This window comes from Micromys minutus, assembly GCF_963924665.1.
Source record: "Micromys minutus genome assembly, chromosome: 1".
Taxonomy (NCBI): domain Eukaryota; kingdom Metazoa; phylum Chordata; class Mammalia; order Rodentia; family Muridae; genus Micromys; species Micromys minutus.
The window spans coordinates 9,385,690-9,400,301 of NC_137969.1; the positions used below are offsets into that span (position 1 = coordinate 9,385,690).

The 14,612-nt window shown below is 41.5% G+C and overlaps 1 protein-coding gene across 1 annotated transcript in view; it reads left to right on the forward strand.

The window, feature by feature from the left end:
* The first annotated feature begins 2,435 nt into the window (after window positions 1-2,435).
* SEPSECS (Sep (O-phosphoserine) tRNA:Sec (selenocysteine) tRNA synthase) overlaps window positions 2,436-14,612 on the forward strand; it is a 29,091-nt gene continuing 16,914 nt past the window's right edge. The window contains exons 1-6 of the mRNA XM_080917215.1: window positions 2,436-2,557; window positions 3,079-3,233; window positions 6,490-6,608; window positions 7,195-7,353; window positions 8,371-8,524; window positions 11,925-12,027. Coding sequence (XP_080773341.1) covers window positions 2,444-2,557; window positions 3,079-3,233; window positions 6,490-6,608; window positions 7,195-7,353; window positions 8,371-8,524; window positions 11,925-12,027 — 804 coding nt within the window. The 5' untranslated portion in view covers window positions 2,436-2,443. The remainder of the gene's footprint in view (window positions 2,558-3,078; window positions 3,234-6,489; window positions 6,609-7,194; window positions 7,354-8,370; window positions 8,525-11,924; window positions 12,028-14,612) is intronic.

The window sequence follows — 14,612 nt, forward strand, 5'->3', positions numbered from 1 at the left end:
TTTCATGCTGACAGAACTCTGATCTGTGTTCTTTTCAGTTCAAAAAAAAAAAATCATTAGTACACAAAGTAGTGGGTTCCATACATACTTTGTTTTGAGTCCTCCATCCTCTTCCTCCCTTCTTCCACCTTCTTCCTTCTCCCTTCCTCCATCTCCTTCTTCTCCTCCATCCCCTTCCTCGATCTCTTTCCTCCCTTTCCTTCCTCCATCTCCTTCCCCCCATCAGTGTTTCTTTCCCTTCCCCAACAGCCCAGTTTGCATTGTATGTGAACAAGTACTCTGGTACCCTCCTTTCCACCGCTGGGACAGGGTAAGACAGTGCAGAGGTCCTTCCATCTCCTATTCCAGCTGAAATCATTTTAGGGTTGGCTAGACTTTGATGTCCTTGATGGAAGTAAGTGGCTTGGGACTTTGATGTCCTTGATGGAAGTAAGTGGCTTGGTCACTGTTAGGATTTTTTTTTTTTTTTTTTTTGACCAGGTTAAAATAAAATCAGAATTTTCAGAGACTGTACAGGCTGCATCTTTTGGCAAGGGAATACCATAGACCACCCTGAAGGTGAACAGACACTATCTAAAAGGCATTTTAAAGATCAATCTAAAAATGGTGAAATGGCCATTGAGGCTGTGCTCGGCCCACTCACTCTTTAGGTTTTTCCTAGACTGTGTTGCAGGCTGGTTACGGGGACCCCCACTTAACAGCAGTGATCTTTGTAAAGCTTCGCAGCCCATGTTGACTTGGGAGAGTAACCTGCGTGTCCATGTTGAAATAAGCCCACGGAGACACGTGACATCCTTTTGACGATATCTGATAGCCCCAAGCAAATGTCCCAGGAGGCTCAGGGATTAGGGAACAAAAGGTCCAACCATTTTCCCTGTTCATTCTTTTCAAAGGCGGGGACTAAGCACAGGTATTGTACAATGGTGTCTTTGACTAGCTGAAGGGCTGTGATCTTTGTATACTCAAGGATTATTAATGGGTAAGGATGCTGGTTGGCAGTGAGCTCTCAGAACATTTTTGTCACTTTCCACATTCCCCCTCTCTTCACACGAGCCTTTATTTTTATATGGCTACTAAGCTACAAGACAGGACACATTGCAGACTCCCATAGCTTCTCGTCTATTTTTGTTGTGGTGAAAGAGTTAAATTTTAAGTTGGTCCCACTGACCCTGCCTTGAGGACAAGTATGCTTCAAGGCTAAGAACAAAATAACTTGTTTAAAGAAATGGCCCAAACCCAGACCATCTAGACTCGATAAGGTCTGGCTCCACAGTCCTGAGAAAAACAAATAAAAGGTCAGTGTGCCCAGAAATAGAGTGGCCTAGAGTTAAATTGTGTCCAAAAGCAGACAGAGTGTGCGAATTTGAATGAACCAATGAAATTGCTATGTGCCCGTTGCTAGCTGACTATGTAATTTTCCCTATAAATATGTCCCCCAATTGAGTTTGGGGTCAACTCCTCTATCTCCTGCATGAGATATGTGTCGTTCCCCAGAGCTCTGGTCTACTCCCCCAATAAACCTCTTGCCTGATTGCAGCAAGATACTCTCTGTGAGTCTTGGGTTCGAATTCTCCCGGTACTAGAGTGAGGGGCTTCCCCAATTTGGGGGTCTTTCAGTGGCACCCCAAAACGATGAGGAACCCTTCTCCCTTCAAACATTTCAAAGTCATATAGAATTTGTAGCCCATGTTTGCTTGCTTGCTGACCTGCAAGTACATATGGTCTGCTATTGGTGAATTCCTACGTTTGGTAGACTACTAGTACATTCTAAAGAAACACAATCACGGACAAGTATTAGGGCAAAGTTCTTAAAGGAATTCTGTAGATCTAAATGAAGTACAAAAAAACTCTAGATCTCAGGTAAGACACGAATGGGGCTCCTCCTCCCATAGTACGCTGATAGATTGAGTTTTTGCAGATTATTGTATAATTTGATGAAAAGAGTAACTATCAGATAAATTTGCCACGGGAGTAAGGCTTTGTCCTTTCCTAAGGTGCTCAGGCAGTAGGAAATGCTGAAATCTATCAAGAGATGGATGTAAGATTCTGTAATCTGACACAGTCGGGAAGATTCAAACAAGCCTGGAGCAGACCATAGTCATTTCTTGAGAAGCCTACACAATGGCTCTTCTGCCTTTCCTGCCCTCTCTTGAAGTACTAGTGCTTTTGATCATAAGAGGGTTTACTTAGCCCAGCCAACGCCCTTTTCCTGTCGCCGGAAACCCACTAATCTTGCCAACTCTCTCAAGATTAGAGAGAGGTTTCCAATTTCTTCCTAGGCGTTTGTGGGGCTGGGGTGGGGCTGAAAGGTAATCAAGGCGGCTCTGCGCATGCGCGGAAGCCGAAGGCGGAGGCCTAGGGTGTTTTGGGTCCACGGCCGCCCCGTACCGTCCGGGCGGCGCGCTGCATCCTGGGCCTCGGCGTGTGCTCAGTGGGCGCTGTCATGAACCCCGAGAGCTTCGCGGCCGGCGAGCGGCGGGTGTCTCCGGCTTACGTGAGGCAGGGCTGCGAGGCTCGGCGCGCACACGAGCACCTCATCCGGCTGCTCCTAGAGCAGGTATTGCGCCGCCTCGGCACTCGGGCTCTGCGGCTTCAGGGAGCGGAGGGGCCGCGCGCTCCTCGCGTGTGCCGAACTGTCAAAGTCCAAGTGTTTGCTCTGCCCGGCCGCTCAGGGCGCGCGTGCTGTCGGTAAACCTCCTGCGGCAGCTTCCCGCCAGGCCACTCAGGCCTCGCTCCTTGACAGTAGTCCTGAACTTTAGTGCCCCCAGAGCTTGCCAGCCCCTAGTTGGAAAGCTCATCCCCTTTTCAGTTTCCCAGACTTAACTGGGCTTTAAGAGTTCCTGGCAAACTTCAGTGGCGCGTATTACTCGTCTTCGCAATCTCTAGTTTGTAGTCAACTAGAATAGGAACGTTTGGCCAGTTGGCAGTTGCTTCATAGTTGCTGAGTTTATTTCTGATGTGAGGAATCGGGGGTCGTTAAGACACATTAAGAAAGAAATCAAGTACACTGGTGTGGAGTTTTAGGGACCGATAATTTTCCTGAATATAAATGTCATTACTATTTTTTTTTTTTTAAAGGGCAAGTGTCCAGAGGATGGCTGGGATGAAAGTACTCTGGAGCTCTTTCTGCATGAGCTTGCAGTCATGGACAGCAACAATTTCTTGGGGAATTGCGGTGTGGGAGAAAGGGAAGGGAGAGTGGCCTCTGCTTTGGTTGCTCGTCGTCATTACAGGTATGGTTCTTAAACTAGTTGTGAAAACATTTATTTATTGCTTATTTATTTATTCATTCTCTGGGAGTGGGAGGAGCTTAAAATAATGGCGATGGTAGTCGTACTAAATTATAAAGTTTCCACTCATGTAGTTACTTCTGTCATCATGGCTATGGAAATCAAACAAGTGAGAGGTGGAGACACTTGTGACTGGCGCTTTTCATGACAATAGAACTGGAGATGTGCTGGTCGACAGCACAAGTACTGTGTTCTGACAATGTTTAAACTAGTACATCTGCTCTGAGAACTTAATGTAAAAAAACATAGTTCAGGCTGGGAGATGGCTCAGCGGTTAAGAGCACCGACTGCTCTTCTAGAGGTCCTGAGTTTAAGTCCCAGCAACCACATGGTGGCTCACAACCATCTGTGATGGGATCCTATGCCCTCTTCTGGTGTGTCTGGGGACAGCTACAGTGTCCTCATGTACATTAAATAAATAAATCTTAAAGAAAACACAGTTCACTTCAAAAGGAATAAGAGTTATTCTAGAGATATGTATAAGTAACAAATATGTTCTGGAATGGTAGCAGCTTTATGAAATTTTTATATAAAATGTCACAGAACAAGATCATAGGCCAAGACACTTTTTGAATTCACTAGTAGAAACGTAGTCATGTTTCAGGAAAGCAGGGAAATCCTGTCGCAGGCCTTGGGTGTTGTGTGATGACATTCTTAGCTTTTGGGTAGGTAGATGAAGCTAGGGGGCTTCGGTTTGTTCCGGAAGGATTTGCCTAATAGTCACAGAGGTGATAGGTCACACAGAGATGTTTTCATTCTGAACCTGCAACTTGCTGACTTGCCACAATCACAGTTCAGCCAGCCTTGTAGAATGATAAACATAGGTGTGGCCTTTTTTAAAATGTATTATTTTTCCTTTTTTTCAGTTTTTAAGACATTCTCACTTTGTAACTGTGACTGGCCTAGAACTCACTATGTAGCTCATGCTGGCTTCAGACAAAGAGATTTACTTGCCTCTGCCTCCTGAGTCATAGGATTAAAGAAAGGCATTTGACACCATGAGCAGCCATATTTGCTTATTAACATACAGGTTTTATTGGAGAGTAATGAACTTGAAAACTTGGTTTATCACTATCTGAATCTCAGCAGGTAGAGGAACAGGTATATTAGATGATTACATTATTTGTATTATTTTTGAAATTTTAATCCATTCTGAAAAGTAATTTTTTTAAGAGACCCACCTGCCTCTGCCTCCTGAGTGCTAGGACTGAAGGTGTGTGCCACCATCGCCTGGCAAAGAATGATTTAGTCATCTGTTGGCAGTGCTTTTGGATATGACTGCTTATTTCTGTCTTCCACCCTTTCTGTGAGAAATACGAACTCTTAACATCTTTTTGTTTTTTTAAATCAAAGTGAAGTTTTTGAGACATACTAAAATTATATTTTAATAAAAACATTTTGCAGTCAGAACTAATGCTAATGAGTAGGGATGCAGATTTCCTGTCTCAAGGAGCCCTGGTAATGGTCCATGCATAATTTATGTAGAAGTCTTGTATATGAGGCGTGCCTGTAGGGAAGTACAGTACTAGTGCTAGGGGATACTCTCATTTACAGGGTTTCTGATCTAATTGAATGTAAGAGATGGGGCATGCACCATTTTTCTTTTTAATTAGGAGTATTCAGAGGTGTCTTTAAGTGTATAGGACCATCTGATTTAAGACAAGTGGATTTGTACACTCATTTTCAAGAAACATAGTTTAAGAATTGAGAAGTTTTTGCTTGGGTGGTGGTATTGCCTGTAATCCTTGCACTTGGCAGAAACAGGGCGGGGGTCCAAAGTATAGGGTCAACCAGGGTTACTTAGTGAGATCCTGTCTCAAAAGACCACCATCACTGCCAACAAGTACATAGGACAGTTTCTGTCAGACTGGATTCTGTTCCACTGCTTTGAAAGGCAGAAAAGAGGGAATAGAATGTCGCAGTAAATATTAAAAAATAAAAACGGTTTATCTCTTTACTGGCCCCGAGGTCTCACTCCTCAGGCCCGACCCTGATACGGAGCCCCGAGCACCTCTGGAGCCCGGTCTGAGCCAACATGGCCCAACTTGTCCGAGCAGCTCCCTTCCCTGGCAGTTTACTACCGCCTGTTCTCCGCCTCTGTCCTGGGGTGTTTCTCTACCCCAAAATCCCACACAAACACAACTCTACAGCCCGGTAGCTTTTCATACAGGTTTATATATTCAGCTCTCAATGCACAAACTCTCTACACAATAAGATCGCATCAAATAGACAAAGATACAAACTGTCCTTCTATATGAGATATTAGACCTGTAAAATCCTTAATGTTCATAGCTTTTTAACACCAATCAATCCCACCTGGGTCTAGCTGGTCCTTGGGAAGCTCCATGTTGCCATGACCTTACCCCTCCATCCTCTGACCTCAGACCTCTCTGCCCTCTCCACCTCCCTCGCCCCGCCCTTTACTAATTAAAATGGGAAGGTTCCGTTGGAGTCACTTGACAAGCCTGCCCTTCTTGGGGAAGTAGAATTAACATTAAAATACAAACAGTTTCTGGACAATCTACAAATAGAATGTTACCTGTACTGTGGTTTTTAAACATAACACTCCAAAGACTAATGACTTAAAATGATGATTATTCTTCCCGGTTCTGTGCATTAACTGAGTTCAGCACCTGGGTGTCTTGTGTTTCTGATGTACTTGTCAAATGTCAGGTAAGAGTGTAGTCCCATTGAAGGTGAGAGTGGGAGTCTATTAAAGATGACTTGTTTACATGGCTAAGGCTCAAATCCCATCTTCTGTATGGCAGCTCCTCTCAGTGTGGCAGCTGGATTTTGGAAGGCAGTAAACAGTAGCAGACTCTTCAAGAAGCCAAGACCTTTAGTGCTTCTTATGATATGTTAGAACTCAGGCTCCAGACAGTCACTTTCTGTGTTCTTCCCAGTCAAAGGCAAGTCAGTAAGGACACCTCCACCCTAATCCACATATAGATTTGGAGGAGAATTAAACTGTATCTCTTGATGTGGACCAACATGAGAGAAGAGTTTAATAATGATGGTCTTTGGAGAACAGCGACTACAGCATATTGAAACTGTTTCAGCTAATTTCCACATTCATCGTTTATGAAGTATACCTACAACAGAAAACTGCCTTTGCTCATTTTGGGGTATTTATTTGTAATTGATTGATTAGTTGATCACTAAATGTATTTGTATGGGTTTTGACCTATTTTTTGCTTAGGTTCATCCATGGAATTGGGCGATCCGGTGATATTTCTGCTGTGCAACCAAAAGCTGCAGGTTCCAGCCTGTTGAACAAAATTACTAATTCTTTGGTGCTGCATGTCATAAAGCTGGCTGGTATGTGTCGTGTCTGTCATAACGTGACTGAGGTGTACACAGCACACTAGTGTCTTACACTTTTGTGTCTTCAGAAACACTGAATGGCTTTTAAAAGGACACACGTGTAAACCTGTTTCGGAATAAGACAGAAAATGAGAGCTGTAGCCCCAGGAGCGACTCATTTTTGTTTGGTTTTGGAGTGTCTGAGTGAATCCCTGACTGTTCTGGAACCTGCTCTGTAGACCAGGCTGGCCTTGAATCTAGAGACCTGCCTGCCTCTGCCTCCTGAGGCCCATCACGGGGCAAATTTCAGTGTTTCTGTCTTTTTTCCTCCAGAGACAGGGCCTCACTATGCAGCTCTGGCACTCCTGGGACTCACTGTATACCAGGCTGGACTCAAAATCAGAGCTGCACTTGCGTCTCTGCCTCCCATGTGCTGGGATTACAGATTATTCCACTACCCCCTGGCTTCAAAACTGAGTTTCATGAGAGCAAATGAGAAAGAAACATCAGGGTTACAGTTATGTTGTTTGATAAAACAAATACATTATTTCTTCCAGAAGGTTTTAATGGGATAATAAATTGTTTCATTTTTTATTTGTAGGTGTTCATTCAGTGGCTAGTTGCTTTGTAGTTCCTATGGCAACTGGAATGAGTCTAACCTTGTGTTTCTTAACACTACGACACAAAAGACCGAAGGCCAAGTATATCATATGGCCACGGATAGACCAGAAGTCCTGCTTTAAGTCCATGGTCACTGCAGGTAAAAGAAGACATGCAGCATATGTGGTATTTTAGACATCCAGTGGGAAATTCAGATTTTTACATAGAGCTAGGTAAATGAGAATATAATGTACTCCATATTCGTGCTTTAAAGAGATTATAGGAAAGTGTTCATAACATTTAGTATGTATTTTGTTTCATGCAATTTTTAAACTTACTTAAAGGTTACTTACCTTTACCATTAAGGCTTGTATAATTATTTCTGAGGCGGTCTTTAATTATGTGCTATTTAAGTACAATATTTCAATTAAAATTATGAAGGACTCTTGGGCCATGACATGGGTCAGTGATCTCCAGGTTACTGAAATTCATTGTACGGTGTTTTGTTTGTTTGTTTTGGTTTGTGTGTATATATGATAAAACAAAGTTTATGGATGTGATTTATTTTAGTGCTTGAATTTTATTATTATTTATATCTATCTCTGCAATAAACTCAAATGAAATTGAAATGTTTCTAGACAATAACCAGGGTTCTTTTAAAAAAATATATATATATACATATATATTTTTTCATACATATATATGTACACTGTTGTTGTCTTCAGACACAGTAGAAGAGGGCATTGGATGCCATTACAGATGGTTGTGAGCCGCCATGTAGTTGCTGGGAATTGAATGCAGGACCTCTGGAAGAGCAGCCAGTGCTCTTGACTGCTGAGCCATCTCTCCAGCCCGAGCAAATTTCTTTTTGCTTATCAGCATTTGAGCAATTAAGTTCTGTAGACCTCTGGTTAATATGTGCTTTCCTTACAGCATAAAATCCCTTCCCAATCATTTCAAAGCATTAAGATCCAGTCCTAGATGTCTACTTATTCTTCACACCTTTGGACTTGTTTCTAATGCCAGCTCCGGGCCACCATCTTTATTACTAGAGGAAAAGCTTGTTAGTTTACTAAGTAGTTAGAGTTCTGTGTGCCATTGCATTGGCTCTTAGAGTTCTAGAATCATCTCTCACTTAGTTGACACTAATGCTTAGCTCTCTGGTTGACTTGATTAGGTTTTGAACCAGTGGTAATAGAAAATGTACTGGAAGGTGATGAGCTGCGCACAGACCTGAAAGCCGTGGAGGATAAAATCCAGGAGCTCGGGCCTGAGCATATCCTGTGCCTTCACTCTACCACAGCCTGTTTTGCTCCAAGGGTGCCCGATAGGTAACTCACTTGGAATATTGGTCTTTGACTAGCTGGCTGTCCGCTGAGTCTCACGCATGCTGAGATTACGGTTGATAGTGAATCTGCTGGCTGGGTCCCAGTCCATCCTAGGGAGTCATTGAAGTCAGTTGGAGAAGTTTGATGCTGAAGGAAAATCAACTGATGCAGAGGTGGACTTCTGTCTATCCAAACCTTAGTCTGTCTTGTTTGTCTGCTTTCCTGCTCTTGCAGGTTCAAACCTCTGTTTTGTTTTACTCATTGCTTAAGTTCTTGCTAGTGAAATGCTGGGCTTATCATTTTCCCCATCTCTGATTTGGCCTTGCCATTCATTTGCTAAATAGTAACTAAAGTCATTAGCAGACTATAAATAAAATGGTTTAGGATTATTTACGTTTCTGTGCCGGGGAGATTAAACTAGGTGTTTACAGTGCTTGTCCATGTTTTGAGGATTATACATTAGAAAAATGAAAGCTGTGGGGGTGGCAAATGTTCACTTTTCTAAAAGATAACCATAAATATTTTAGTTTGAAAATGTCATAGGGCTTAGGTTTATTAACAGGATTTCCTGGTTTTTGCCAGAAGCTCAAGTTTGGCCTCGTCTCAAATTTCTCAGAGTGAATAAGAGCCATGTTGACTCTGGGCTCTGCTGCTAAGCTCGGGTGTCGTTCACCCACGTTGTTGGCAGTGACGGCCTCATGTTAGCAATCATTGTCTCACAGGCAAATTTCAAGATTACGTTGAAGCCATTCTCTTGAAAAATTACCTGTGGTCATTCATGAGCCCATGAATTCTGTTTTAAAATTATGTTGCATATGCTGTAGTAGTTTATTAGTGACCAGTCATTTAAAATTTCTATCAAAATGTGAAAGAAATGGTATTCTTTCATAGCTTTAATATCTAGAGAATTTTAATGGAATAGAAGTAAAACCTCACTTCCCAAGACAGCTGTGAGTGTTTGTATGAGATGACTTATTTCTCTCTGAGAGCTTTGCTTTATCTTGAGCCATGGTTTCAGTGTGTGTGTGCAGGGCTCCATCGGTTTACACATAGACCTGCTAGAGAAAGTCAGGAGGGTTTAACAGTCAGCAAATTCTCATTTGTCACTTTGTATTTGTATGATGTAATGAATGTGTTTGATGAGTGAGGTTTAGGACAATGGAGGTGTAAAGTTAGTAGTATATTTGAATTTCTGATATTATAGTCTTTTAGTGATATATCATTTGTTTTTATTGGCCAATTATTGTGGAATGTTGAATAGGAAATCTATGTAAAAGAAATGTTAAAAGAATGTCACTTCTGATTGCTATTAAAATTAGCTTCTGATTTAGAATATAGTGGGTTCACATGGAAAATCTATTTTCTGCTTTTTTTGCCTTTCATTTAGTATATTTTTATGTCCTATTAAAACATCTGATTAATTTAGATAATTTAAAGTTACTTACAAGTTTTATTTGTTTGTTTAAATAAGTTTAATATTATGCTACCTTTTTTTCAAGGAGGTTCTTAGAGAATTCTTTCTCTAGAGAACACATATATGAAGAATATATATGTGTGTGTCTGTGTGTGTGTTCCAAGTCAATTATGTTAGTAGCAGAAGACATTTTGGTATTGATTGTCATTCAGGTTGTGTGTGCTTGTTTGCATACTTGAGTGTGTGCTTCTGAGTGTGCTTGTGTGCTCCAACAACTGATTCTGGCTGTCTTTTCCTATGACTGTCTACTTTGCTGTTTTGAGACGGCTTCTCCCTGGAGCACCCTGTTTCAGTTAGCTTGGCTTGGCTCTTGAGCTGCCAGTTGCTGGGATTTCAGGCACATGCTGCCACACCTGACTCTCTGTGCTCTGAGGAATTAAACTTGGGTGTCCATGCTTGCAAGGCAAGCCCTTTACTGACTGAGTCATCCCTCTCTCCAGCCCTAAAACTCGGTTCCACTCATGTCTTAGCCAGTGTCCTATTGCCGTGAGGAGACAGCATGACCATGGCAACTCTTACAAAGGAAAGCATTTGATGGGGCTGGCCTGCAGTTTCAGAGGTGTAGTCCGTCATCAGCAGGGCAGGGAGCACAGTGTCACATAGCTAGACACGGTGCTGGGACAGTAAGTTGAGAGTTCTAAGTCAAGGGCTGCAGGCAGCGGGGTAGACACTGGGCCTGGTTTGGGCTTTTGGAGCTAAAAGCCTACCTCCATGACACATCTCCAACAAGGCCACACGTCCTGTTCCTTCTTAAGTAGTAACACTCCCGACAACTAAGGATTGAAGTATTTGAGCAGATGTGGACCATTATTACCTAAACTACCACCACAATTTATAATACTTGAAAGAAGCAAATTGAGATTTTCTGATATATGAACATGATCTTATTACCATTTATAGTTTTAAAACATATTTGCCCACATCTAGAAAAAAAGATGCATCATGTATATCTTAGTATTAAGACCATACCACTTATTACTTACTTGAGACAGGGTCTTGTGTGTCTCTTGACTTGTCTGAGATTTATTGTGTAGAATAGGCTGGCCTCAAACTCACAGAGATCCATTTGCCCTGTATTTAAATACCTCCTTTTAGAAAGATAATTTAAAATGCTTTATGTCCAAATTGCTCTATTTTGTGAAACAAAGCATTAAAAATCAGTTTAATTGCATCATAGGATTTAGTTATAGTTTTTCAGTGTGCTGACATTTTTACAGGAAGTTTTAGTCACAAGGACCTCTGCTGCATTGTGGTGAGCATATTTAACATACATTAGACTCACATTGTCTTTCTGTAGGGGAGTTTCAAATGAAGAGGAAAGGAATGTGGTTTTTAAAGGCTGTATCCAGGTTGTTAGGCAGTTGTAATTTTCCTCCTGTGAGCTTAAGGTTTTCAGACATGCTCATTGTTTTCCCAGCACTAGCTTCGATATGGTGAGCTGTCAGAACAGTAGGAACAGGGTCACAGCGCTCTGTGGGGTTATAGCATCTTCGTCTTATTTGTAAGCAGTTTGGGAATTAGTTAAACATTGCCCTCATAAGCTTTTTTTGTTGTTTAGACAGGGTCTTACTATGTAGCCTGGCTGGCCTGGAATTTACTGTGTAGACCTGGCTTGAACCTTACTATGTAGACCCAGTTTACCTCAGACTCAGAGATTCTCCTGCCTCTGCCTCCCAAGTCATAAGCTTTTATAAATACATTTTTTTCTCATGTATTGGTACCATTAAAAGGTATTCTAGGTTTCCTAAATTTTTGCTTTGTGTTTCCAGGCTGGTGAATTACATGTAAAGATGCTACAAGGGAGTTCAGTTTGTCATCCCCTCTCCCTTTTCCTGCTGTACCTTAAGACTGGCTATTAATAAAAACTTTCCATAATTATTTATAAAGCACAGTAAGAGTATGTCTTTCTGTAAATGTTTATGTTTATAGATTAGAAGAACTGGCTGTGATTTGTGCTAATTATGACATTCCGCATGTAGTCAACAACGCTTATGGATTACAGTCTTCAAAGTGCATGCATCTCATTCAGCAGGTGAATTATTATATTAATATTATATGCTGTGGGATTATGACTTTTTCTATAACCCAAAACAGTAAACGTTATTTAGTTCTCTGTCCTTCAGAGAACATTAAGAACTTGTATTCAGTATTCTATCAGTAAGAGTCATTATTCCTAGTCATTATTAGTATGATGGTAATTGAATAGTAGCTTTTAAAGACTTATTTGTTTATGCATATATTTTGTGTGTGCATGTATCTCTGTATGTAAGTGTGTGGTGTGTGCACACCATTGTGTCTGTGTGAGCATGATAGTTTGTGTAGTTGGGATTCAGAAGAGGGCGTTGAGTGCCCTTCTGTTTTTCTCCTGAGGCAGGGTCTCTCCTGAACCTATGGTTGGATTTTCTCAGCTAGGCTGGAAGCCAGCTAGCCCTGGTGATTCTCTGTCTTCATCCTCCTTGGAGCTAGGGTTTTACGTATATGTGAAGCATGTGGGTTCTGGGATCCAAACTCTGGTCTTCATGGGAGCACAGCCAGTGTTCTTAGTGGATGAGGTATTGTTTCCAGCCCCTGTGAAATAGTTTGATGGTCCTGAATCAACACACAAATATTTCAGTGGCATTCTTCTGAGATTTTTTTTAAAATCCAGAATGTTTATTTTTCTAATTTTAACTATATTGATGATTATATAGAAGAAATAAGAACACAAGAAGAGTAAGATGAAATCACGTGAATACATAAAAACACATTTTCAAATTAAAAAAAAGAACATTTTCCAGAATCTTAAAAATCCTTTAATAGCTGCTGCCCTTTGACCTCTCCATATCCCCTTACTTCTCGTGTCTTTTCATCATTTCTTAACTTTTCAAGGCTGCCTCACAGATCCATGCATTGGATCAGGTATGAAAGCAGAGGAAAGGGGCACAGGGATGTGTGACGGAGCTTCTGAAAACACTTCTGTGCCCCTCCTTCCTCATGCTCTTCTCTTTAATTTTTAAGTATTAAAATGCATATGTATATGTGTGTGTGTGTGTTCATGCATACACGTGTGCCATAGCATGTATATGCAGATCAGAGGGCAACTTGTAGGAGTCAATTCTTTGCTTCTAGCTCGTGGGTTCTGCAGACTGAGCTCAAGCTGTCAGGGTGGGTGGCAAATGCTATAACCACGGCCTCTCCCCCTTGTGTCTTTGATGCTTTCCAAATTCAAGTGCATTAGCATCTTAAAGGTTTATGAAAGGAAGGAGCAGGTGACCATAGCTGTCTTATCAGAACCTTTGTTGTTTCTAATGAGCAGTTTCTGTTCCTGTGGACCTACTAAAGTCATATAGTATAGTCACTGAGTACATCTTTCCAAATACTTTAGGCCTCATTAGGTATCTGTTTATGCATTCTACTGGCTATATTGTTTTCACACACGTCATTCTAAAGGTTTGTTTTGATTTATTTAATGTGTATGAGAGAGAGCTACTGGGAGACAAAGAGGCATTCCATCCTTTGGATCTGAAGTAGAAGGTGCTTTGTGAGCTGACATAGGGTGCTGGGATCAGAATTCTGGTCTTCATACTAGAGCTGCAATTGTTCTAATTGCTGAGGACTCTGCAGTCCCAAATGAGTCATTATTCCCTAATTGAAAAGTGCTCAGTGTTCTGGGGCTCACAACATACTCTGGAATGTAGAAAATGGGCTGTTATCCTTAGAGAGCAAGATGTGAGGGAGCTATGGAGCTGACGGGAAAGACGTGCTTGGGCCTCTCTTCCTGTGACCACTTCATCATCACCCACGTGCAAGTTTTCAGATGCAGGTTCTTGTCGGCACTATATTGCCTTCTAAAATTGATTGTCTTTAAGTAGACAATAAACATTTCTGCAAATTGGCCTATTTGAGGAGGTCATGACACTGTCACTTAAACCACATAAGTGTATGGGTTTTGTTGAGTACTGACTGCTCTGTCGTGACATTATAAAGTTAACCTTCACTCATAGCTGAGGCAGTGCAAGGACCCACTGTGTGTCTCAGGCATTAGTTAGGCTCTTAGTGTTTATTGATATATTTATTTATTATTATATATTTATTGTCCTAATAAATTAAGGTGTAGTATCTATTGTTCCTGTCATATATGAGGGAACAAGCTCGGTCGTTTAAGTGGTTGGCCTGAGGTCTCACAGCTGCACACAGTCAATGCCAGGGCCCAGATCTCCTCTTAAACGTTATCAAACAGTATCACAGTAACCATGTGGCCAGTGAAGAAAACCATCATATCTGAAATGTTGAATTTTCAAAAGATGCCCCCAAATGACTTAGTTCTGTGCAGATAGGATATTCTGTATAAGAAGTCTTAAGAAGTACACTTCATTCACGTATTTACTGAAGTGCCTAACTTGAGTTTTTAGGGCAGATTAACAGAGAAGCACACGGTAGAGCTATAAAAATATGTGTAGGATTGACTGTTTCAATGGACTGTGAAGTTCCAGACTGTGGGAAGCAATAACTCCACTTGTTAAGAACTGGAGCAAAGAGTGTCACTGCTACTTGAGTTCATGTCTGATTGTCATGTCCTTCAGTAGATCTTCTGGGTCCCCTTAGTGTGTGAGCCAACAAAATGCATGCTGAGGACAC